This window comes from Mytilus edulis, chromosome 11, assembly GCF_963676685.1.
Source record: "Mytilus edulis chromosome 11, xbMytEdul2.2, whole genome shotgun sequence".
NCBI classification, from domain to species: Eukaryota; Metazoa; Mollusca; class Bivalvia; order Mytilida; family Mytilidae; genus Mytilus; species Mytilus edulis.
Window position 1 is genome coordinate 53,692,336 of NC_092354.1, and position 27,519 is coordinate 53,719,854.

The following is a 27,519-nucleotide window of genomic DNA, read 5'->3' on the forward strand; positions in this document are numbered from 1 at the left end:
CACAACATAATTTTAAATGAAGCATCTCATATAGAGAAAGCATATTGTCCATCTGTTCAGTCTTTATTATTAACATTTGTTTTTCTTTAATTTCGTTTTTTAATATGGAAATAAAAAAGATGTTTAAGTGCTAATGAAATAAATTTCCATTAAAATGCGATATTAAATTTTCTTTCACAAGGAACGCTCAACACCTAACAAATATAAATTCAAGGAATATGTAAGAAGTGAAACAGCTGAAAAGTTATATGAAAAAAAAAGAACAAAACAATCATAGCCAAACACATAGAAGGCCTGAGAGAGCCTTTTTTTTAAATTTTTTTTATAATATTTCTAGTTTAAAAATGGACAATTTCAGAAAGTACCTACCGATTTCTGAGATGATATTACTCAGAAAAGAAGAAACCCTCCTGTTCCACAAAGATCCACTTGTAATGATTATTTAGGGATTATATATCCTCGTCATATATAAAAGCTGCCAGTGCACAATATTGCGTTCAAACCACCTTGCTTATGACAAAGAAGCATGCAAATGTTTCAGTGAAATATTTCCGTAACCATTATATGTAAAATTTTGATTGATAGCGAGAAGACGATTTTCTGTCGTTTGTTTTCAAGTGCATTTATCCAAAAGATATGAAGGTTTGGGATTGCATTGAGCAGACAGTTCACCGATTTCTGTATTTGAAGGTTTAACAAAATAATTCATCATAAACAAACAGGTTTACGTTTGAGAAAGGGGGAGTGGAGGAATGGGGCGGGTGGTTAAACAAAAATACCGAACTCGATAATGTAAATTAAAAAAGGAAATTTTACAAAAGTAAAAAAAAATATTAAGGAATAAATATGTCGTCCTCATGCAAATTTCTGTATACCGACTATGTATGGTTACATATGTATAAATTTAATCCTCTCTATAAAAAGCTCTTTCTTTTTTTCTAAATAAATTTGATTTTCAAATATTTTGACCACATGCATTACTGAAGATATATGTACTAATTGTGCATCCCAGCTTATTTCTAACATTAATTATCATGGTTGTATGGGTGTCATAGACAGAAAACACACGTGTTAAAAAAAATCCTTTTAAGGAATAAAGCTTTCACTTACACAACATGCAAAAACAGTTGTTTAAATGTCTTGTATTGATAATTATTTAAATCGTCAACATTTACAGAGTAGACATTTTTAGAGTTACATTTAAAAAAAAACACTTCTGTCAAAACAATTTAAACACAGGACAGAACCAGCTCTGCATTTATAGCTGGTTATCAGACATCGAGTACTTAAACTTTCTCTTTTGCATAGGATCGGCGCATTTTATATATATTTTATTGCTTTCCATCTGTTTTTTCATTGTTAGATTGCTGTTACGGTTTATGTTTAATTACTTCTAAGGTTTATAGCTCAAATATAACATGGACTTTAAACAATTCTATTTGCATTTAGTTACTGACTTTGAAATATTTTATAGGTTTAGTCTGGCCAAAAGCATGATATCATGGTTTTGAAACATTAAATATCCATCTAATGCACAAACATATAGTTTTTCATTAATAATGACTGCATTAGTGATTGTTTATTTGCACCAAGAAACCCAAAATCGCACTTTATTCTAAGTTGCATTCGTTGCATTAAACATCTCCACATTCAACATGATAAATAGTATTGAATGTTTGTATGTAAAGTTTATCTGACTCATTATTTGTTATGCTGTATGCATTTTTTCAATTCCCTGCCGTAAATTTCTTGCAAATCACTGCTTAAATGTATTTCATTGATAGTAAACTTGTCTCATTGGCAATCATACAACATCTATTTCATATTTAAAGAATACTGAATTACAACATTTTAAGATATTTATTAAATTTGACATTATGACAAAAAAGGAACTCTAGTATTTCATGAGAACATCTTTTAAATTAAGTTCATTGCTACATATCGTTACAATGTTGGAGGTTAGAAGGGATTAATGCAATACCGAGCCATAGAATTTCAGACTTTGCGAATAATCAACCCTAATATGTTTCTGAATGGACTTTGAAACGTAAATCAGCTTAATGAAGTTCTCCAGGAACGACTAGATCCTACTTATCATCCGTTGAATTTTTCTTTGATTTCATAATTACAAACAGATTTAGAGGATAGCTGATACTGTGCATTTTATTGAATAATTTAACAAAAACTTAACTGTTTGGTCTGTTTTTGGTGATGTGTATTGCATGTATTGCGTGGCTCAGTACTAAATAATCCCGGCAATGTGTTATAATGCTACCGTACAGACGATTAAGTATTTTCGCTGACGATGTAATGGATTTTAATGTCAAGTGCGAGATTTTAATATACAAATGCGAGGTTTTATATAAATTAGTTGGCTCTAAAACCAGGGTTAACCCCATATTTTCTACATAAGTCCTGTGACAAGTCAGGAATATGACAGTTGATATATTTATATTTAACCGAGTGTCTGGGGTTAACCGGAATCTTTAATTGATCAATGGTCATATAACATGTATAAGGCAGCCATCCATAACCACATAGTATTCAATGAATCATAAATGTAGGTCAACGGGAAATGAGGTCTGACAGACAGATATATTCTACATACAATCAAATTGTTTCCCTATTTCTTACACTAATTGAATAAAATCTCGTAATCTTGATAAATATAAATGTTATCACAATAAAGTGAGATGAATGGTCATTTGATCCAATTATACATGTCTAGCCTTTGAAAACGGTTAAGTCATAACATGAAATTGGGGCAAATTCTATCAATTATTTGTGAACTAGCTTTCTAATCCAAGATTGAGAAAGAATTTTTTTTATTCTAATTATATTTATATTTTTGGTACATGTAATTATTGTCTGAGATGGGTGGAATTGTGTCCTATTGATTCATTTAAATGTATTCAAGAATTGTTAAGTATCTGTGCTATGTTGTAAAACTTCCGAAATAAGATTTTTAACACAACCAAATGTATTCAAGAATTGGTAAGTATCTAAGCTATGTTGTAAAACTTCCGAAATAAGATTTTTAACACAACAACACACAACCAAATTTCTGTGGCCATGGTGTCTTTTTAGAGCTACGAATTGTGGGTCTGTCATTTTTAATTAGGAGCTAGGTATCTATGGTGAGCCAGACGCACGTTTCGTCTACCAAAGACTCATCAGAGACGCTTAAATAAAAATAAGTCAAAAAGCGAATTTGTTATTTGATTTTGCCATGTGATTATGGACTTTCCCAATTGATCTTCCTCTAAGTTCAGTATTTTTGTGATTTTACTTTTTAAGTACATTGAGGACCAAATATTCCTAAATGTTTGCCAAATACTGCTAAAGTAATCTATTCTTAAGCTAAAAAAGCCTTCGTATTTTAAAACATTTAAGAACTGTTCGTATCAATATATCAATGTTTTAGTAGAGGTTTAGGGAGATGTTAAACGTCAGAAAGATTTTGGAAATAATTAACGTCATAATGACAAAAGAGAAGTGTGTGTACTGTATTGAAATTGAATAACTCGACAGGCTGTTAAAACCATTTTTAACACGTGTTAAAAGTGTCCTGTACCAAGTCAGAAAGATGGCCATTGTTATATTATTGTTCGTTTCTGTTTGTGTTGCATTTTAACGTTGAGTCGTTTGTGTTTTCTCTTATTTTTGAGATATTGAGATCAGACGTGGCACGGTACTTGTCTATTCCAAATTCATGTATTTGGTTTTCATGTTATATTTGTTATTCTCGTGGTGTTTTGTCTGATGCTTGGTCCGTTTCTGTGTGTGTTACGTTTCAGTGTTATGTCGTTGTTCTCCTCTTATATTTAATGCGTTTCCCTCGGTTTTAGTTTGTTACCCCGATGTTGTTTTTTGTCCCTGGATTTATGAGTTTTGAACAGCGGTATACTACTGTTGCCTTTATTTAAAGAACAAGATGGCACCAGATGTTTCCGTTTCTGCAATACACAAAGTATTTGAATTACAAGCACGCATATATTTCTTTGAAAGAACAAAAATGAAAGCCGAAACAATTCCATCACATTTTAACCCTTTTCATAAATGTGACCTACCGAATTTGACTATGTACCGGACCGGATTTATAATAACATAAGAACACGACGGGTGCCACATGTGGAGGTGGATCTGCTTACCCTTCCGGAGCACCTGAGACCCCCCCCCCCCCCCCCCCCCGTTTTTAGTGGGGTTCGTGTTACTTTGTCTTTAGTTTTTCTATGTTATGTCTTTTGTACTATTATTTGTCTGTGTATTTTTTTCATGGCGTTAACGGTTTATTTTCAATCTATGAGTTTGACTATCCCTCTGGTATCTTTCGTCCCTCTTTTAAAAAATATCATACATTGATATCAAAAACCCTTTTGGGGTGTCCTAATAGGGTCTGGCACACATGTCAATATCATAAGCTCATACACATTAGATGAGTTGATGAGAACTGTCAAATTCCTGACTTCGAAAAGGTATTTTCTTATGTAGGAAATGGTAGATAAAACCTAGCTTAACCTTAATTTCCTCAACCCTTATCCCAAAACGTATCAAGTGCATGACCATCTATTGTACGTATTCCTTATGTGTTCTAAACATTCATGACATATTTGCCACTGAACATTGAGATACCAACAATCTATCAATTAACACTATGTTTGAAATGACTTTACTCATGGATAAATGGGTCATGTTTTACAGTTTGAGCATTTCCCGAGCTCAAGAGCATGATTTATCAGGATATATGGCTATTACAATCCAGTACCGTGTCATTGTCGCTGATTGCTGTCTGTTTTATCCTACTGTATTTATTTATTTTATTTATTTTTCATATTTGTCTTGTCAGGGCATTTTATTGCTAATTAAACAGTTTGGGTTTGCTCATATTGGAATGCCGAATATTGATCTACATAAGCTGAACATTCGAAGCCATTTGGTGAAAAAGTGTTATTATCAATCATAGCAAATATCCCTATTTTGTATTATAACATTTAATATTCATACCGCACTGTACGATTGTTAACGAAAAGCTGTCCTCTTTTCCCCAAAACATGAACAAATTACCATATAAATGATTAAATATATATATAAAATGGGTCAATTGAACAATTTATCTACAATATTTGATTCCTTTTAACGTCATATCGTCAGATTACCAGGTTAGTTGTACTTCTTGTCTATACTCAATATCGTTTCCTTTCAGCGAAACGTTATAAATGAAGCTATTTCTGTCTACAAATCAATTTTCAATTTGAAAACGCGGATAATATTCGGCTACCTATAAATCTTTCTATTCATTGAAAAGTATTACATATGATAAATTTTACAAAATAAATTGACTTCATTTCTCCTGTTTTCCTGAAGACAGTGTTTACCTCTGTTTACTTTGAAACTGAAAATGCTAATTTTTTTTTGTTTGCTTCACAATAAGTACCCGATAAACTTGTCTATATTCGTTATTAACGATCATTCATTAAAACTGCACAATAAGACCAACTATAGATGACTTGTGTTTGCAATTTTATTGTTTTGTTTTCTCGAATTGATGTAGAGTTTGTTGTCATCGGATTTTGTCAAATGACTTAACGTTTTTAGTTGTAATCGTTTTTTTTTTTTTTGTTGTATTCAAATTAACCAAGTTATTGATAAACGAATTTCAACGGAAGTATCCAAGGTGAAAAAAGATGTAAATTTGGCTGTCGATACTTTGCGTCAGGATTTTGACCAAGACTTGAAAATTGTAGAGGACAAATTAAATGATATTTCTAAATCTGTAAATCACACAGGAGAAAAAGACATACCCTATAATTTAGTTATCAGAAATTTATCCGAAAGTGCGAATGAAAATCTGAATTAAAAAATCACAGGTCTAAAAATACAAACAATTTCGTTTTCCAATGTTGAGCGTAAACGTAGCCGAAATGAACACAAAAGTGGAGTAGTGATTATTACATGCAAGTCAAAAGATGATCTCAACCAAATCATGTCTTCAAAATGTAATTTAAAGTTCAGTCGACAATATAGCGATATTTTACCCACAACGATCAAAGCGTTCAACAGCGTATTGAGCGAAAAAACTTTTAAACGATTGTTGACGTTTTAAAATCATTTGATTCCGAAATTGACATGAGAGGAGCTGAAATTATAGCCAAGCGTTATGTTAACCACCAACAGTCAAGACGAGAAGGTAATTTTAATAGAGACGTGCAAAGTTCATGTAATGAACAAAGTAACAGCCGCCATCATCGCGCTGGAAATAGGAGTCAGCGTGACATGCACAATAACACTCATACTGGAAGACGTAACGACTACAACAGCGACACCCGACGAGAACAAAGATGAAGTTGAAGTCCGATCAACTTAAAACTTGGTAAACATGTTCCCTATGATATGATCTTTCTAATTTTAATGCCAAATTAGAGATTTCATCCCATTTTCACTGTCTACTGAACATAGAAAACGATAGTGCGGATGGGGCATCCGTGTACTTGGGACACATTCTTGTTTGTTGATATCTTGTTTTAACTCTTTTGTATTCCTTCTTCCTTTTCCATTCAGAAACATGACAAGAACGAAATGTATACATTTGCGGTTTTTTTCTAAAAAGGAAGGTGTAATCAGGTCGCAGGCTATAACCACTGTGTCGATGCCACTGCTGGTGGACATTTATTTCCCCGAGGGTATCACAAGCCCGGTAGTCGGCATTTCTGTGCCATCATTGATACGTTCATAATTATAAATTTACTGTTCAAAATTTTTTAATTTTTTTTTTATCTAAAATCTGATTTATTGCTGTTTTAATGAATACCATGTCTACAGCATCTACACATGTATTGCTGAATAAATATAGCATATAACATATATGCAAGAATAATAATTATATGTACAAGCTTACTTCTTACAAAATTTTACCATGTTTACCACCTGAAAGTGTCGAAATATTTAAGTAGTTCAAAAAATAAAAAAATCTTTTTTGAACATTAAAATTTGTAGTTTTATAATTTGAACTGTGGGTGCACTTGTGGATAGAAAATGTCATGAGTGTCACCAAAAGATTTATATCATAATAATTGATATCTCAGATTTTATATCATATTATGAGATTTCAGTAGTTTAGGCTATGATAATCAATTTTAACTTTATTTGATAGTATTTTGATCTTTTCCCAAAAAGTTTTAAAGTATTGACATTCTAGAAAAAAATGTTTATAATCTTCTGTTACATTACATAAGTCACATTTACTGTTTTCTTTTATCTTCCATTGAAAAATCAGTTGTTTACAAGGAAGGATATAATGTAGCAATTTCCATTTAAATATTTTTAATCTGTTATCTTTATAAAAGAAAAATATAAAATGAATAAACACATGAAAGAGATTGTGCAAGAAAACTATAAACAGCTGTTCTTTAAAAAATTAAATTCTTTAACAGAAAATAATAAATTATTTATCTATAGTAAATTCAAAAAGAAATATGAAACTGAGCCTTATTTACTTAAAGAAAATAACTTTGAAATAAGGAAAAAATTCACTAAATTAAGGGTGAGTGACCATATTTTGGAAATTGAAAGGGGTAGATACAAAAATATAAAAAGAGAAGAACGTTTATGTCAACATTGTTGTCTAAATAAAATAGATGATGAAGAGTATTTTTTATTTACATGTACAAAAAATAAAGATTTGAGATTTGAATTTTGCAAAAAGTTAAAAATATCTATTCCGATATAGATAATATGGATAATTTGGATAAATTGGTTTTATGTCTTTCGTGTCCGTCAATTATGCAGTATGCTGCTTCATTTGTTAAAAAGTCATGGTCACTGAGGAGGGTGGACTCAACAACTGCATAATAGATACATATATGTATATAATGTTTGGTTCTTTTGTTGTTTTTTTTCTGTATGATGTATTGTAAAATTACTATGTTGATTTATGTATGCCTTCAACCCATATGGGTACAAATGTGCATTATATTCAATAATAATTTAAATAAGTAAATACAAAGTTTAGCATTGATTTACTTGGGATTAAATAATCTAAAGTTAGTACACGTTTCCATGTAAAGAAACCTGAAGGCGTGTCTTCATTTCCACTATTAATGTGTGTGTATATCTGTTTTGTTTCCATTACTTGTTAACTTATCATCTTTTTTTTTGTTGTATTAATTCAAATGTTAGGTTTATTTTTTACTTTTGATTGTATTGATTTTTCTGATTTAAGTACCTTCACCAATTAAACATTTTGGGACTCGGTGATGAAAATCGCAATGAAGCCATCGGAAAGATACAGACTGGAATGCGTCAACGTTGTACTCTTTCAAGATATTGTAATGCTAGCAACTCAACAATAAGTCGTTTATTACAACGCTAACGATTGACAGGAACAATGCACAACAACTTCTGATTGGGATGAAATAGGTTCACGTTGTCGATAACTTCTATAGCAGTTTTTTTTTTACATTTTTTTCGACCTTCTGAATCATGTGAATTGCAATAAGGTACAATTTTGAGAAAAAAAATGCTTACCGTTTCGCAGTTTACCTAACTGCGGAATTATATTTCTTATGGTGCATTGAACAAGCATTCATTTGAAAATATATACTACAAAACATTTTTATAGTTTTACCTTGAGACGAGGTCTGTATTTTTCTTTAGGCACAGGTTCAGCATCATCCTGTAACGATTTTAACATATTTTTTTTTATCTTTGATGTTGTGCTTTCTTGTCAGGTGACCACGCAGTCTATCGTATTGGTTGTCACATAAGGGACAATATATGACAATATATCCCGGCTACTGACCGTTCTGTGTCCTTTTTCCTTGTGTTCCCCGTGTTGTTCTTTTAAATGTCTTTGCAAATTTTGGAGTGTTTTTCCACAAACATGGCACTGACGCTTAGCTGAACCGTTGTCCTTTTCATTATGTTGTTTGGTGTTTTTTTTTCAATACAGCGCCTTTTAACTAGACGACAGGAAGAAAATAGTGGTCTGGTGACCTTTCTGATGGTGGAATATTGGTTTCATTATCAATCAATGATACATTATGTGTGTTACTGTGCTCCAGCCATTTATCGATACGTGCCATTCTGTAGTTACTACTCGTTGTGCTTATTTCATCAAGATGTTCAATTGAGGATTCTGAAGAATTTTCGCAATCTTCATCTTGATCGGGCACCCACTCACTGCCATATGAAACAATCTCAGATTCACTGATTGTTCTACAAAAACAACATTTTAACGTATAAACATAAAAATGATTGCAATGCTACTCTCTATAGTATTTCCTAAAACAGCATAATCATTTCCCACATCTATGATTTTCCCAACTATATTAATCGCAAACAGAAAACAAATCCTCAACGTTAAGACATATGAAGAAACATATATCACAATAACCATATTCTGACATCATGAAGGATGTTATTAAACTGACTTTCAGACAGTTTTTGAATATTTGAACAATTTCTATAATGTTTATAAACCTTTACCGCAATGTTGGTTTATTTTACCGCTGTTATGTATAATTCCTCGCTAATTTTGACCGGAATTTATATACTGCTGCAAATTGCGGACACAAGCGGTAGACCTTTAGTACATTTGTATTTCCTATTATGATTGCCGTAATATAGGATTGCTGCTCACAAGGAAGCTATTAAACCAAGAATTCCAAATGGTGAAGTTGAAATCATCCCTTCGTAAAGTTTACGGAAGATATCACAAGTTGTTTGACCGTTATGAAAAAAACTGTGTCACTGATGATATCGGATAAGTTCCTTATGTCGTCACTGTTACCCCTACCCTTTTCACGAATGTTACTAACCGAATAAGACTTTTTAACGGATTTGTACTAACTTGAGCAACATGACTGGTGCCACAAATGGATCAATATCTGCTTACTCTTCTGGAGCATCCGAGATCAAACACAGCTTTGGCTGGATTTATGTTGCTTAGTCTTTAGTTTTCTATGTTGTGTTTTGTGGACTGTTTTTGTCTGGGTTTTTGTTTGTGCCATGGCGTTGTCAGTTAATTTTTTATTATGAGTTTGACTGTCCCTTTGGTATCTTTCCTCTTCCTCTCTTATTTTTTTTTGCATTTACACGGTTCAAGCGATTGTTTGTGATATTTTAAAATAGCATATGGAACATGAATAAAAGAACGGTATTCATAAATATATACCTTTTGTATTCTTAATGATCAAATGGAATAAAGTAATAGTTTATTCTCAATGTAACCTTACGATAACAGAGACGATTTCAGCTTTCCAATTTTGAACTTTCCATTTCTAAGTAGCAACATTCCAGCAGCACCTGCATACGATGTATATATCTCCCAATTGATACGATATTCCTGTGTTTGCATTTCCTATCATGATTTTCCTGATAGAGGGTTGTTGCGCACAAGGAAGCTATTAAATCAAGAGTTCCAAATGGTGAAGTTGAAATCATCTCTTCCTAAATTTTACGGACGCCATCACGAGTTGGTTGACCGTTATGGATTAACTGTTTCACAAATGATAGCGGATATGTTCTAATCTAATCTAATCTAATTAAAAACCGATCTCTCATGCCCCCGTTTTCTGATATGTCGCGTGGGAGATCTAACGAAACCGGCTTTGGGGTCACTTGTGAGTGAACTGAAGTTATGAATTTTTAATGATATGTAAATGAGTTGAAGACCTATCAGTAAGCCAATCAAAAAAGTTTTCCTTTAGCGTGTTTGGATTGAATGGGAAAATGGCGGACGATATACTGGATTCGATGATTACAGAAGTTTGTGCATTATTTGGAGTAGAAATGTTAAAATTTGAGCAAAGAGAAATAGTGACATCACTTTTAACGAGACGATACTGTACGGCTGTATTACCAACGGGATTTGGAAAGTCACTCCCGTACCAGATTTACCTTCCTTTGATACGGAGAATGAAAGCTGAGCCTGGACCCACTGAAGTGTTCACTCCAGAAACTGTCAATAATTTAGAGAAGCTTGACGTAGAAGAGAAAATAATTGTCTGTTGTCCACTTGTATCACTGATGAACGACCAAGTAAAGCGTCTAGAAACTGTACCTGGATTGAAGTCCGCCTTTAAAGGTATTATAACATAGGCTACATGTACATGTATCAAGTTTTTTAAATTTTGAGGGGGGGGGGGGGGGGGTAGGACCTTTATCGGGACTCCAGAATCTGGTGTTTTTAAGCTCCCCACATTGTCATTGGAGAAATTAAATAAGTATAAGAAAAAAAAATTGTATAAGAAAAAAATACTGAATAATAATTTCCTGTCAATATACACATCTACATAGTATGTCCTTATTATCTACAAAATTTCATGAAATTCTGTTGTGTGTTTTCAGAGGAGTTGAGATGACAAACTGTTGCAGAAGTACATTGAAGCATATAAGTTCAAAGGGGCATAACTCCTAGAAAAAAAATTAAATCGTAATTTTCTGTTGATATGCACATCTACGTAGTATTTCCTTATTATCTGAAAAGGTTTCGTGAAATTCTGTTGTGTGGTTTGAGAGGAGTTGCAATGACAAACTGTTGCAGTAGTACATTAAAGTAAATAAGTTCAAAGGGGCGTAACTCCTAGAAAAAAAATTGAATCGGAATTTCCCGTCGATATGCACAACAACATAGTATGTCCTTATTATCTGAAAAAGTTTCGTGAAATTCTGTTGTGTGGTTTGAGAGGAGTTGCGATGACAAACTGTTGCAGTAGTACATTAAAGTAAATAAGTTCAAAGGGGCGTAACCTAATTTATGTACAAACATGACAAAGAAATGAACAAAAACAAATATGTTATGATAATAATATTAGACATGTAAGCCAGCTGATGTAAGTGGGATCCCAACCCGATGATTTGAGACTGAGGGTACTCGCAGTAACTGACAGTTCAAAGCCATTTAAAACTATAGTTCATATAAGAAATAAGATGAGCTACATGTTATTATGTAATATGATTGCCAAATCAGTGAGACAACTCTCCACCAAAAACCAAATGACATACAAGTTAACAATGGTCGACAACACACCTTCAATAATGATCAAAACCAATAGGCAATACTACATTACTGCATGTAGCTTTTAAGTCCCTGAAATTAAATGTACATTTTAACAAGTGAAAAACAATTCAAATTCAGAAAAACTTATTGTGTTATTACATGTACATTGTACAAAAGAAATAAACAAAAAACGAATGATTATATTCATCACACAAATGTTTAAATGATTACGCCATGTCATGCTCATGATGTTTAAATATATATATCTTTTGTGGATTTTATATTTTTCTTTTGTGGTAAATTAAAAAGAATTTAAAAATAGTTTTTCCTTTCTCAATTTTGCAGGCAACTCTGAAGAGGGTGATCAAGAGATAAGAAACGGATCAATTGACGTCATATTTGCATCTCCTGAGACACTGGTTGGCGATCCTTATTGGAGGTCACAACTCCAACAGCTTTCAGTAGGGTTGATAGTTCTAGATGAATTTCATACCATAACAACATGGTAATTGTTATATAGTTATTTGCTACAAAACCTTATTCTCAAACAGGGGGGGGGGGGATACTTCCGATATACTGCTGGAATAGGTAACCTTTCAAGCTTCAAAATAGGTCTAGGCAAATATTGGTAATAAATATATGACTAGGTTAATAAAGTTCCCATAACTTCTTGGTCTGTCATTCTTAATTTTGTCTATCAATCTAAAGTAAAAACCAATCTGTCATTGCTCCTGTTTTCTTCTGTCCTCTGTTTTTGGTGTTCCTCTTTTGACACTTTAGTATACTACTCTTACATTGCATACCACATGCATTAAAACCCAACAATATGGGAAAAGGTAACATTTACTTTCGCAACATATAAAAAGGTATTGTGGCCCTCCCCGCTTATTCTAGTATTGAGGTATACGATTATAAATGTCTGATAAACGATCCACAGGATGCCTCCAATCTTTGAGTGGAAGTACATTTTATACTGAACATAAAAAATATAGTACAACTATAATTAATATAAAAAATAAATAAAATGAAGCATAATTATTTATCATGTTTATTGGGTGGTGATTTTTTGGCAAATTTTGTAAAACAACTCTTTTTTGCAGGGCAGGTGATGAAGAGACAGATGAGCAGGAAGCATTTAGGAAGTGGTTTAGATATATAGGAGAGATGAGGGCCATGTTTCCGAATGCTACTGCATTAGCATTAAGGGCTACTTCATTAGCATTAAGCGCTACTTGTACCAACAAGATAAAGAAGCAGGTCATGAAAATCCTGAACTTTAAAACAGACAATACTATGTTTTTGAATGTGTCTCCAGACAAGAGCAATATTAAACTTGTTGTTAAAAAAATTGAAAACTCTGTTGACACTGCCATGTTTTGGCTTATAGACTCTCTTGAACGTTTAGGAAAGGATTTTCCTAAAACATTGATATATGCCAACAGCATCAACGAAGTTTCCAAATTGTATGCATACACTACAACTGAGGTGCCAGTGTGTAAGTCTCTGGTTGAAATGTTTCATTCTGAAACATCTGACAAAAATAAAAAGAAAATAATAGAGGCTATGTGTCAAATATCTAGTGATATAAGAATTGTATTTGCAACCACTGCATTAGGAATGGGTATTGATGTTGTAGCTTGTCATAGCATCATACTTTACGGTTCACCAAGAAGTATTTTAGATTTAGTACAGGAAATAGGAAGAGTGGGACGGGACAATTCCAACTCTGTTGCAATATTGATGCACAACTCTTATCATTTAAGAAGTGTCAACAAGGAAGACAAGATAGTCTTCACAACAAATACTTGCAGAAGACAGGTTCTAATGAGTAATTTCTTGCAAGATACTGAGTTGGAAGAACTTGCTTAAAAAGAATGTAACAAGCACACTTGTTGTGATGATTGTGCCAAAAACTGTTCCTGTGGGGATTGTGAAATTCTGCGAATTGAATCTTTGATTGAAAATGTTGAAACTGTGCCACATGATAGTGATAGTGACACAATTGAGTATGAATACAATGCTGCAGCTGATGATGGTGTTGAATTGTTTAGTTCTGATGATGATTTTTTGGCAGAATTAGATGAAAATGTTTGAAAACAAATATTAAACAAAATGTGTATCTTCTGTTTCTTCTTGCGTTGTGTCAAGGTTTACTGGAATTGCGTTTTTAAATGTGATAGCAATTGTTTAAGGTTTACTATTTATATATATCTTATCAGCAAATGAAATTTAGCATCAGGAAAGCTTTGAAATGAAAGTGCATTCCCAACTGGCTGCTACACTTTTTAGTCATTTAGAGTCCATTATTAAAGTTTTCATATGTATAGTGATCATATTAACAGAAAGCAATCAAACTTGGAAAATATATTTTTATTGACATGATTATTTTTATATTCATGTACATAATTTTCAGTGAACAGAATAGTTGTAAGTTGTACAGAGTGTGACAGAGTTCAATTGATCTCTGTTTCGTGATCCATTGCATTGGTTTTGTGTTAGGCTTGTCTCTCAGATACAATTTATCTGTTCATTACAATCACACCACATTGCTTTTTTATACAACTCATTTTCATGGTTCTTGCAAACATATATTTGACATTTGTTCATTAAATTTATCTGTAACTTAAAATCCAGTATATACGTATTTGCACAGTAACAGCTTTATAACTTTTTGAGAATATAATTGATCTTTAATATATTTGGTCCAAAGTGATTCATTGTAAGCCTATAGAGGCTGGCTGATATTTGTATTGTAAATTTTACAACTGTAATATATGTATATAATCAAGTTGCACTATAACCTGTATAATAAACAAATATATATATATATGATCATATTAAATTTTTGTGTTGTTGCCTCAGATACTTGTCACAGGTCAACTTTATTCAAAGAATAAATTTAAGTGATTGTCTATTCAAAGGTTTTGTTTGTTTAATTAGACTATTTACCAAATTGGTTATCTCATAAGCAACACGACGGATGCCACTTGTGGAGCAGGATCTGCTTACCCTTCCGGAACACCCGAGATCACACCTAGTTTTGGGTTGGGTTCGTGTTGTTTATTCTTGAGTTTTCTATGTTGTGTCATGTGGACTATTTTTTGTCTCTTTGTCCTTTTCATTTTTAGCCTTGGCGTTGTCAGTTTATTTTCGATTTATGAGTTTGACTGTCCCTCTTTTATCATAACAAGGTTAGGCCAGTCTAAACTGATACTTATTCTTAGATATAAACAAGCTTACTCTTTAACCTGCTTTGTTTCAACTGCGACCACCTGCTTTCTCCAGTCAAAGGTTTCTTTCTGCAGGCCGTCATAGTTAAAGCAAATCTCTTTGTCTGAACTAGCAAAAAAAAAAATATATATGCGACCCATCTAGATCATACAGTCTACCAATATATTGGGATTGGTCATGCTATCTATCATTTACTAATCGCCCAAGAGACCCATCGTCCTCGGAGGCGTCTATCATATAAGACAACAGTATAAGTGTATAGAGATTTTTTTTTGCAGCATGAATGTAATAGCATACGCAAGTAGAAATAAATACTTGCTTTAACTGATAGATATCTTTAATAGAGAACGTGACATTGAGATCAGTAATAAGTAATTCCGTATTGTCTTTCATTCTATCCATGCTCATTTGGTGTTACATGTTACGGGGTATAACTAAAAATGTTGACTTTAATCATGTACTTCAAATGCATTTACTGAAATGAGTTTGAATATAAATGTGTTCTTATGTTAGTTGTTACGTGAACATGGCTCATTTATTTGTCAACATATGTGTTCATTTGAACTTCAAAATTGATTAAGATTTTACATCCGCACACACAAATAAACACACAAACAGACAGGCAGACAGACACATATTATCAATAGATAATGATTTTACCTTCCAGAAGAGGCCAGTTCGAAAAACACAAGACATTACAAATAAATGTTTTTTTTTATAATTTCAACTTTCCTAGGAAAAAACGTATGTATCTATAAGATGCAAAATGTAGGAAACAATATCATCTGAGAAAAGAGAAGATTTTTAAAAGAACGAAATGGTAACAAAATATAACAAATTGCAGTCTTGTTGTTATAATAAACTGTAAAAGGATGAGATAAGTTAAGTGCACCATGTTCTATGTTAAGTTACATTGACCGGACGAACAGAGGAGCAGACAGATCCATAACACTATTTGCATAAGATTTTTACAAATTGCTGATTTTAAAATACAATCTCGGCTTGATTTAGAAATAATAACTAAAGGTTTGTTTTTCACGATCTGATCGGAGACGTTTTTCTATTAGTTTATTTTAAAAAGGCTATGTAAGGTTTATATTTCTTTATCGAATTAGGAAATATTTTGAACCCATCCATTCTGATCAATGAAAAGACAGAGAATCTGGAATAAAGTGATTTTCATAACATTTATATGGATAGAAATATTAGTACTTACCTTTTTTCTTTATTTGTGAACTTTATGATAAACCCACTAGGATTTGTCGTCGAATTCACAATACTGTTGATGTTTTTCAAGCTGTTCATGTTTCGTTTCTTCCTTTCCATAACCTAAAGCATTAGGGTTAACATAATTTTTAAGATATGTTACCCATGTCTAAAGACATGAATCTATAAAGTGCAATTAATGATTGCAGATGTTGAATCACACTTTTGTCATTTGTATATATTCTGAGATTTCTATGGTCAACTGAGAAACATCCAACTCCAGTAATTTCGTGTTCAATCCAGTCAACGTGTAATTTTCTTTGAAATTGAAATAAATGTTCATTTTCTTTTTCATATACTATACATAATAAAATTGTGAATGGAAATGGGGAATGTGTCAAAGAGACAACAACCCGACCATAGAACAGACAACAGCATAAGGTCATCAATAGGTCTTCAATGCAGCGAGAAATTCCCGCACCACATTTGTGTGTCTGTATATTTGAATATATCTGAAATAAGTAGATATGGTATTACATCCGATATATGTGTCTTTAGTTTGCTTATAAACAAAAGAAATAATTGAAAGACACTAGATATATATTCAAAACAAAAACTTAACAAGTTGAAATATAAAATATTATATCGGAAAATGTTGAAGAAAAAATTAGTAAAAGGAATATTTCTTCCAACTAAATATATATTCAAACTAAGAAAACCGTCAATTGAAAACGCAAATACCGAATACTTGGGCATGAACATGGTGATTTAAACAAAACCCTAGCCAGTGAAAAAAGTCTTCTATTACAAAAAAAGTAAAATCACAAAAATACAAAAAGTAGTATACCGCTGTTCGAAACTCATAAATCGATAGAAAACAAGAATGTGTCCGAAGTACACGGATGCCCCATCCGCAATATCATTTTCTATCTTCAGGGGACCGTGAAAATGGGACAAAAACTCTAAAGTTGGCATTCATATCATAGGGAAAACATCATAAGAGTTGCATTGTTTAGGATGAACGGTTCATATCTACACTTTTAGAAATCCCAAGATTGAAATGTTACCTGCAAGTGTCATTGTAATCGTAATCGTAGGTGTATGACAGTTTTCGCAAATGTATAGTAGGAATCGATATATGTTGAGACTCGGATGTCTGAGAGTGAGATGGAAGTTTTGGAACAGCTTTACCTTGAATTCAAATTTCACTCAAGCTTGTTTCACTGTCTGTAGAAGCAGAGTTTAAAGTTGGAAGTAGAAATGACTTTTTGAATCAAATAGACATAATAGTTAAAAAATGTCAAAAATGTGGTACAGCAGTCAATATTGATTTATAATCTTAAAAACTATTCACAAATAATCACAAAATCGCATAACGACAATGCACATAAGCAACAATGTAAGACAAGAATACAAAAAACAATATCATTGTACATTAACATTATGACATGATGTATAAGTACCGAGCCACGTCAAATGGAAATAGATATCACCAAAAAGAGACCAAACATTAAATGTAATTTTGAAAAAGATAAAATGAAGAATACTATAATACGTTTAGGAATAATAAAAAAAAGTCTTGTTAACTTCCGATGATTTTTTTTTAAAAAGGTATAGACATTCTTGACGTGCCCCTGGTTCATCAACTTTCAGCGTAGACATTTGGCGCTAACACACGACACCCATTAAGGCTTTTTATTTGGGATAGGCACATCTACATTGTACTTAGACCACATTGACGCCTTAATCATATAAGTGCATGCTAAACCATAAAAAACAAGACAGTTAATGTGTTTACTAGTGTCAAAATATTTCAAAATCTTTGTGTTTACTCTAAAAATAGTGTTGACTAAGTAAGACCGTCTGAATTATTGACATTTTACCATTACCATTTAAGTAAAATATTTAGTAATTCGGTTTCATGACTGCATTTAAATAGTTATCTGGAAATGCTTTTTTAGCTCACCATTCCTAAAAGGAAATGTGAGCTTTTGCCATCACTTTGCGTCCGTCGTCGTCGTAAACTATTTCAAAGATCTTCTCCTCTGAAACTTCTGAACCAATTCAAACCAAACTTCATCTGATTGATTGCTAGGGCATCTAGAATAAAGTTTGTGTTTTAATTCCCATTTCATCAAAAAACATGGCCACCATGGCTACAAATAGAACATAGGGGTAAAATGCAGTTTTTAGCGTATAATTCAAAAACCAAAGCATTTAGAGCAAATCTGACATGGGGTTAATTTTTATCAGGTCAAGATCTATCTGCCAGATGAATCAGACAACCGATTGTTAGGTTGCTGCCTCTGAATTGGTTATTTTAAGGAAATTTTTCTATTTTTGGTTATTATCATGAATATTATTATAGATAGAGATAAACTGTAAACAGCACAAATGTTCAGTAAAGTAAGATTTACAAATAAGGCAACATGACCGAAATGGTCAGTTGACCCCTTTAGGAGTTATGGCCCTTTATAGTCAATTTTTAACCATTTTCCGTAAATCTTAGTTATCTTTTACAAAAATCTTCTACTACTGGGCCAAATTTAACCAAACATGGCCAAAATCATTATTAGGGTATCTAGTCTAAAAGTGTGTCCGGTGACCCGGCTAACCAACCAAGATGGCCGCCATGGCTAAAAATAGAACATAGGGGTAAAAAACCAAAGCATTTAGAGCAAATCTGACATGGGGTAAAATCTGCCATGAAATTTTCAGATGAATCGGACAACCAGTTGTTTGGTTGCCGCCCCTGAATTGGTAATTTATAGGAAAATTTGTTGTTTTTGGTTATTATCTTGAATATTATTATAGATCTTGATAAACAGTAAACAGCAATAATGTAATGCTTAGGGTATACAGTGTCTTTTTTATACTTTCATCATAAATTATATTATGAACATGAGACAAACGAGACATTTCAGTTTGTCCACTCTTGTTTTTGCTTTTGAAGAAGATATGACAGAATCGAAGAATTGAAAACCCAAAATAATCATTGATGGAAGATTTAAGCAAAAAAATTAAGGTGAGCGATTCAGACTCTTGAGAGCCTCTTGTTTATTTTCCGTCTTCTTTCCTAAGGACTTTCAGAATAATTGACATGTTCTTCCTTCGTCCTGTTTTAATTGTTCAGCCTGAGGGTTTACAGAAGTACTTCGTGTTTTGATTTTCATTTTCCTTTGATGTCTTCATGCCGTGTATACCACGCTCTCTGTATAATAAAAGAGGGACGAAAGATACCAAAGGGACAGTCAAACTCATAAATCTAAAACAAACTGACAACGCCATGGCTAAAAATGAAAAAGTCGAACAGAAAAACAATAGTACACATGACACACCATAGAAAACTAAAGAATAAACAACACGAACCCCACCAAAAACTAGGGGTGATCTCAGGTGCTCCGGAAGGGTAAGCAGATCCTGCTCCACATGTGGCACCCGTCGTGTTGCTTATGTGATTACAAATCCGGTAAATAGTCTTAATCGGTAGGTCACATTCATGAAAGGGAAGGGGAATGTAGTTACGACGTAAGGAACATATCCGATATCATTTGTGAAACGGTTATTCCATAACGGTCAACCAACTCGTGATGGCGTCCGTAAAATTTACGAAGGGATGATTTCAACTTCACCATTTGGAACTCTTGGTTTAATAGCTTCCTTGTGAGTAGTAACCCTCTATCAAGAAAATCATAATAGGAAATGCAAGCACGGGAATATCGTATCAATTGGGAGATATATACCCCGTATGCAGGTGCTGCTGGAATGTTGCTACTTAGAAATGGAAAGTTCACAATTTGAAAGCTGAAATCATCTCTTTTGTCGTAAAGTTTTGTTTTCAACCGACCCTCATTGTCAATTTCTAGATGTAAGTCAAGATATGAAGCCGACTTAACTGTATCTGTAGTATCCTTTATCTCCAATTCGATGGGATAGATGCGTTCCACATAGTCACCAAATTTTGAATTGTTTAGTGAAAGAACGTCATCTATATAGCGGAAAGTAGAGTTAAATGATATTGCTAACTTCTTATCTTTCTTCCTAAGAAGTTCCTGCATGAAGTCAGCCTCATAATAATAAAGAAACAAGTCGGCAAGTAGAGGGGCACACTTTGTAATAAGATGTACAGACCAATATCTCATCCGAGGGATCCAAAATGAGGCATGTTGAAAGGTAATTAGAAGGCCTTATCCAATAGATCCAAATTTTCTGTTGGCTTTTAAAAAAGAGGGATAGAACAGCAAAGGAACATAAAAAGTTGAAATAAAAAACCGACGTCATTACTAAAAAAAAAGAATAAGACAGAGACAAACATTAATGCACAAAATATAACGTGGAAAATCTTAGATGGAGCAATACATAAACTTCAAAAATGAATGATGATGTCGGTGCTCCGGAAGAGACGGCATATCTGCACCACCTCCTGTCTCCCTTTTAAGACCCATAGTAGAAGAGGGACGAAAGATACGAGAGGGACAGTCAAACTCATAAATCGAAAATAAACTTACAAGGCCATGATTAAAAATGAAAAATACAAACAAAAGTACACATGACACAACACAAAAGACTAAAGAATAAGCAACACATTAACATGGTATTACATCAGATAAATGAATATATATTGTGTATGATAAAATATCAAATCAAGGTTAAATGTTTTTTCGTGTTTAAAGAAATATGTGTTCAGTATATTGTCTTTATTGTAAATATATGATCAGTTGTACGGTAATCTGGTCTGAATCCGGTTTTAAATTTGTTATATAGATTATGATCGTCTTGGTATCCATTAAGTCTAGTTTGTAATAAAGAAGTGAAACGTTTTCCAAAACAGTTTGTAAGACCTAGGCATCTGTAATCATCACACCAATTGATATCACTATTCAAATGTATAAATGTGGTACATGAGATATTCCAGCAATCTGGAAATACCGATGACAAAATCCTATTAAATAAATTGACAAAGGAAGGTAATACCTTATTGTTTACCATATTTTATAAATTCTTTAAGAATCATATCAATGCCTGGTTGTTTATTGTTTTTTAACTTATGAATATCTTTACGGACTTCTCCACAAGAAAAGAAAAATCTAGAGGGCCTGTATCTGGGAAATCTTGAGCTGTAGGTATAAAATTGGGGTTTTCATCTTTATTTGCTACATATAAAACATTCTTATATTTGTGCCAATCAGAGATACTAATTGGATTAGGATTTACAGTTTAATTTTTTTAATTTGTCAATAGTTTCGCATACCAATTTGGGATTATTTCCATGTAGAGTATCAAGTTTTGTAACTATATCATTGACAAACTTTTGGTTAATTTCAAAGATTGGTTATATTCTTTGCGAAGCCTATGAAAATTACTTCGTATATGTGAATTATTTGGATACTGTTGCATTTTCGTGCGTAAATTGCGAAGTTCTTTTTTTATAATGAAGCAATTACCATTATACCAGTCATACTTCTTTTTCAATTCTTCTTTTTGAATAATTTGAAATTAAATGATTTATTTGGCTTTAATCATGATATCAGTTAAATGTTCAGTTACAGTATTAATATCTTTTTCTGGATCACTGACTTGGTGGAGAAATGATTTAATATCTTTCTCTTCATCATTTTCTAGCAGAGATATGAATTTTTTTTTCTCCATTTTCTACACAAAATTTTCCTGGGATTGGAAAAGTAAAATCTAATCTTGTTTGGAGTTATTGTTTAGATTATTTAAAGTTTTCAGACAAAACCATACAATGCAATGGTCTGACAGTTTATTAGGGGGGAGTACATGTAGAAAAGGAAAACTATTTAAAATTGATACTACATGTTGAAAGAGCACCAGTTTAAGAACAAAATAAGCTAAAAATATTAATATGTTATGGCCCTTCTTTTAGAGATTGAGTTTTTAAAAAAAGCGGGGAAAAGCTGACTCGGACTTTTACCTTATATTTGCATTGGTATTATTAGGGTCTCAAATCGAATGAACAAAATTAAGAAATTGCTTAAATTTTGGAAAATGGCCTTTTATGAGCAATTGAAGTCTTTTTTACAAAGAAAAATTGGTGTTATGGGGCAAAATAAAATATGAATAGTCCGAAGATCTGACACCAATTTCCAAAACCTCAACTAAGTACATCCTTTTTGGTTGAGACCATATTTTACTGCTTATATATGTTTCCATTTCTTTTTGGTTTAAAAAAAAATAGTAACAGCAAGTTCGGAAAAACTCTTCCACATATACATCAAATCAATCTTTACAATAACTACTATTATTTAACTGAGTGTCTGAGGAAAACTGGAATCTTTAATTGATCAATGGTCACATAAGGCAGCCAACCATAACAACATACTATTCAATGAAACATAAAGTAGATTAACGTGAAATGAGGTCTGTCAGACAGATATATTCTACAAACAATCAAAATGCTTCTCTATTTCTTATACTAATTGAATAAAATTTCTTAATCTTGTAATCGTAATAAAGTGGTGTAATAAATAGTATATTTTTAGTGTTTTCTGAATACAGAGCAAATGCATACGCATTTGTCATTCTGAACCTATGGCTATTTGATCCAATTATAAATGTCTAGCCTTTGAAACCAGTCAAGGTATAACATGAAATCGGGGCAAACACTTTCAATTATTTGCGGACTTACTTTCTAATCCAAGATCGCGAAAGATGTTTTTGTATTCCAATTATATTTATATTTATGGTACATGTAATTATTGTCTGTATAAATGATTTGGGGGCATTATGTCCTATTGATTCATTTAAATGTATTTAATTATTGTTAATGATCTGTGCTATGTTGTAAAACGCCAAATAAGGTTTTTTTAACACATCTAATTTTCTTCGGCCCTGATGACTTTTGGGAGCTACGAACTGAGTGTCTGGCGTGATTAATTAGTAAAACGTTTATGGTATATTTGACAATATGAGAGGATTAAATAATCACTTCTGACAGTATAGAAAGACCCTGTAATTTTCTTCATGTCTTGTCTAAACATGAATATATACCGACCGACATTAGAAACGCACACCAAATTTTTCGACAACGATAAAAGACAATAACAATCAAAACCAAGGAGTAAACAAAGACTAAACAAACCGAAGGACATTTACATCAACAGTTATAAATAATAAATAAGAAACAACACGAACTCCACTAAAACCGGGAGTGAAATCAGGTGGTCCGGAAGAGTATGCATTTCCTGTACCGTATACAGCACCCGTCTTTTCTTTGTTCAGTTCGGTAATGATGGAAGGTTATTATGACTGAGGAAGAATATCAGATATGATTTCTGGCACACGTTTGTCATAATGGCCAATAAGCTCATATTGGCGACCGTAATATTTCTTGAGTGATGACCTTAATTTGATTGATTCATAGCCCTGTCATAGCAACTTTTGAGAAAGCAGTATTCCTCGTTCAACAAAATCAATTGCAACGTACTAGAGTAACGTATCAATTGAGACACACATACTCCATTTGCTGGTGCCGCTGGGATGTTGCTACACAGAAATGGAAAGTTGACTATAGGAAAATTAAAACCATCGCGTTTGTAATAAATTTTGGTATTCAACCTACCATCAGTAGTCATTTCGAGAAAAAGGTCACTGCTCGTTCGCTCCGCCCGTGTCTGTTGTGACGTGTTTTATTTTAACGAACGCAATCTATGTATTACTGGTAAATTATTAATCCAGGGATATCGTTACCATAAATTACTTAAAACCTTTACTAAATTTCTCCACAGATATAAAGATTTGGTTTTACCTGTAGAAAACGTATTTCAAACGGGATAGCACATCCTCATTTTTACGAAAATGTTGTTAACCGTGCCCGGAAATTTAGAAATGATCCTTGTAAACTTATCGCTGCTTTAAATGAACTTATTTTAATAGGTTACCAATTCAACACTGTATTAAGATCATTGAATATTATTTTTATTGGTATACATATTGATTTTGTTAAATTAAAAGAAAACTAAATATTACTGGTATGTTATATACATATACACATTCATGTTATCTACAATCTGTCGATACATGTAACTAGCATTGAACAAGGTCATTTTTTTTTCTCTCACTGTTTATGACGTCTTTACATTAAATTCATTGGATGTTAGAGGTGTACGGATTGAAAGTTTAGTCTTAGATGCATGGTTTTTTTATTAGTTGTTAGTGGCTTTGAACTAGCTGTCATATAACTGCGAGTACTCTCAGATCTGTTCCTAGTGTCTTTTTGTTGTACCCAGCCACGTCCACTTGTATTTTTGTCCATCTGATCATGAGTTGAGCCTTTTTCAACTGATTTTTATAGTTCGTTCTTATGTTGTATTGTTATAACACTGTCCCAGGTTAGGAGAGGGTTGGGACCCCGCTAACATGTTTAACCCCGCCACATTATTTATGTATGTGCCTGTCCCAAGTCAGGAGCCTGTAATTCAGTGGTTGTCGTTTGTTTTTATATTACATATTTCTTTTTCGTTCATTTTTTTATTTAGATAAGGCCGTTTGTTTACTCATTTGAATTGTTTTACATTGTCATATTAGCTCCTTTTATAGCTGACTATGCGGTATAGGCTTTGCTCATTGTTGAAGGCCGTACGGTGACCTATAGTTGTTAATGTCTGTGTCATTTTGGTCACTTGTGGACAGTTGTCTCATTGGCATCATACCGCATCTTCTTTTTTATAATTAATATGAAGCAAATTTATCTGTGTCGTTAGTATCTTTAATTTCAAGTTCACTTGGATATATTAAATGTAAGTGATTACTGAATCTATTAGTATAAAGATACAGTACATCATCAATATACCGAAAGGTGACATTAAAAGACTGGGCTAATTTCTTTTCCCCTTTCTGTACAAGCCCTTTGATAAATTCTGCTTCATAGGAATACAAAACAAATCTGCAAGTAGAGGAGCGCAATTGGTACCCACTGGGATTCCAATTGTCTGTTGGAAAACCAAACCTCCAAATTCAACAAATATGTTGTCAATTAAAAAGTACAGCATGGCAGTGATATCCTCTTCAGTGTATTGTTTCCTTGACTCTGTATGATTTTTCACAAAGTAAGCTGAATTTCTGCCAAAAACTAGATATTTAAAACGTCTAGTGCCCTTTTTGTTAAAGAAACTTAAGCTAACGAGTTCTTTCAGTCGAGCTTTAAGTTTAGTATGCGGAATAATGGTATAGAGAGTTGAAAAATCAAAGGTTTAAATGTTGGTACAATGTTTAAATGATTGAGATTAACACCACTTCTTGAATATGTCGTTCCGGAATATTTCTGAAGTTCTTCTTTGACTACAGTGAGTATGCCAGTAAGAACTTTAGAAACGGGTTAAGTAGAGCACTTGGAAGAATCTGCTACCTTTTGAAGCTTAGGAATCCAATATAAGGATGACCGATCCTGGTCTTCATCCTTTGGATTAACACCAAAGGAGATTAGAACCGATTTGTGGTTTTCCAGGATATCTTGCTTCGTAAGCGTACTTAGTGTATATGTAGGATTTCCAAGTGTGTTATTTATCGCGAGTTCCTTAATCAGGCAGTCAATGTAGTGTTTCTCGCAAACAACAACAATATTGTTTGAGGCTTTGTCAGCTGGAACGACAACATATTTGTCATGGAGGCAAGACAACTCCTCTATGACCTGAAGGTCTTTAAAGATGGAAGGAGCTTTGGTGCTCATTGACCCTTTAAGCTTACTTACTCTTATCTTTACCAACTCCGAAAGAGTGTCAACCTCAACAATTTCTCTTTTTGCCCAGTCTTTTGCATAACCCTCAACAGACTCCATTAGTAGTTTGAAGTTCTGCTTCCAATTGATTGGCTGTGGCTCTCTGTATTTCGGACCCTTGGACAAAAGTTGTCTCAACTTGTAGTTATTTACTATGTTTAGGTCTCCAGAAATTACATGACCAGCAGGATTATACACGAAATGGGAATATGAACAGGCACAGTCAGGTAGTTTAGCTTTGAGGTTATCAATATTTAGATTCTGCTACACTTTTTTGTGATTGAAAATTTTAGATGCAAGGGTTGGTGTAGGAAAACGATACTATAGAAGAGTGATCCTTAAAGTAAGAAGGAATGTTGCTTTTTACTCTTTTATGGTGAAGAATATTACTTATCATTATAGCATCAATATCCTTGTATGTGAATTTCAAATTGAAGAATAAACGTTTTTGCAGTTCCTCCGAATGTTCAAAAACGGATCTGAATAATCTATGGTAGCAATATCCATCACCATGGCAACTTTCTGTAGTGTGGAATTTTTTACGCGCTTTCAACAGAGAGATCAGTCTGGAAAGCGGATGTATACTGTGGATTCATTTATTTACGTGGGTACTAATTTTCGTGGATGAACGAAAACTTGCATGTTCGTGTACATTTTATTTCGTGGTTTGTCCGAAGTCTACATACAAGCCTTTAGAAAAAAAATATGTCATTCATTGAACATTGAATTTCGTGTTTACCTATTCCCACGAACATTGGTATCCAATAAATAATAATTAATCCATATTATACTATTTTTTATGTCATTTACGCCCGTAGTACATCTATCTGGTTGGTAAAAATCAATCATTGTCTTACACGAGGAAATTAGGGAATTACGAAGCGAGGAGAGCATAAAAAATGTGACGCAGAATGACGGGTAGCTGATTGTTCTTGTCTAGCAGATGTGCTACATTCTACACCCTCCTTTAACATGTTTAACAAAATGAACATTTTTGGATTAATCAATGTGGCAACTCAGTAATGATAATCGCATTCTAGCCATCGAAAAGTTACAGACTGGAATGAGTCATCGTGCTGTTTCAAGACACTTTAATGTTGGCAACTCAACAATAAGTCGTTGATTTCAACGCTACTGATTGACAGGAACAAGAAAAGATCCTGATTCAAAGCCAGCCACAAGAAACAGGGCCGAATCATATCAATGCGACAAGACTACGCCATTTGAAGAAATCGTTCCGAACGTCGCCCGCTTCCAAATTAGTGCACGCTATTGAAGATCAATGTTTAAGCAGTGTCCCGTATACTGATACGTTGTCAAGTCACTGTAGAAGAAGCTATAGAAGAAC

The 27,519-nt window shown here is 33.0% G+C and overlaps 1 protein-coding gene across 1 annotated transcript; it reads left to right on the forward strand.

The window, feature by feature from the left end:
- Positions 1-10,728: 10,728 nt before the first annotated feature.
- Positions 10,729-13,867, forward strand: LOC139494379 (bifunctional 3'-5' exonuclease/ATP-dependent helicase WRN-like). The gene is made up of 3 exons (XM_071282541.1): positions 10,729-11,083; positions 12,344-12,503; positions 13,099-13,867. The coding sequence occupies exons 1-3, from the start codon at positions 10,729-10,731 to the stop codon at positions 13,865-13,867; spliced, it is 1,284 nt and encodes a 427-aa protein (XP_071138642.1).
- The last annotated feature ends 13,652 nt before the right edge of the window (positions 13,868-27,519 follow it).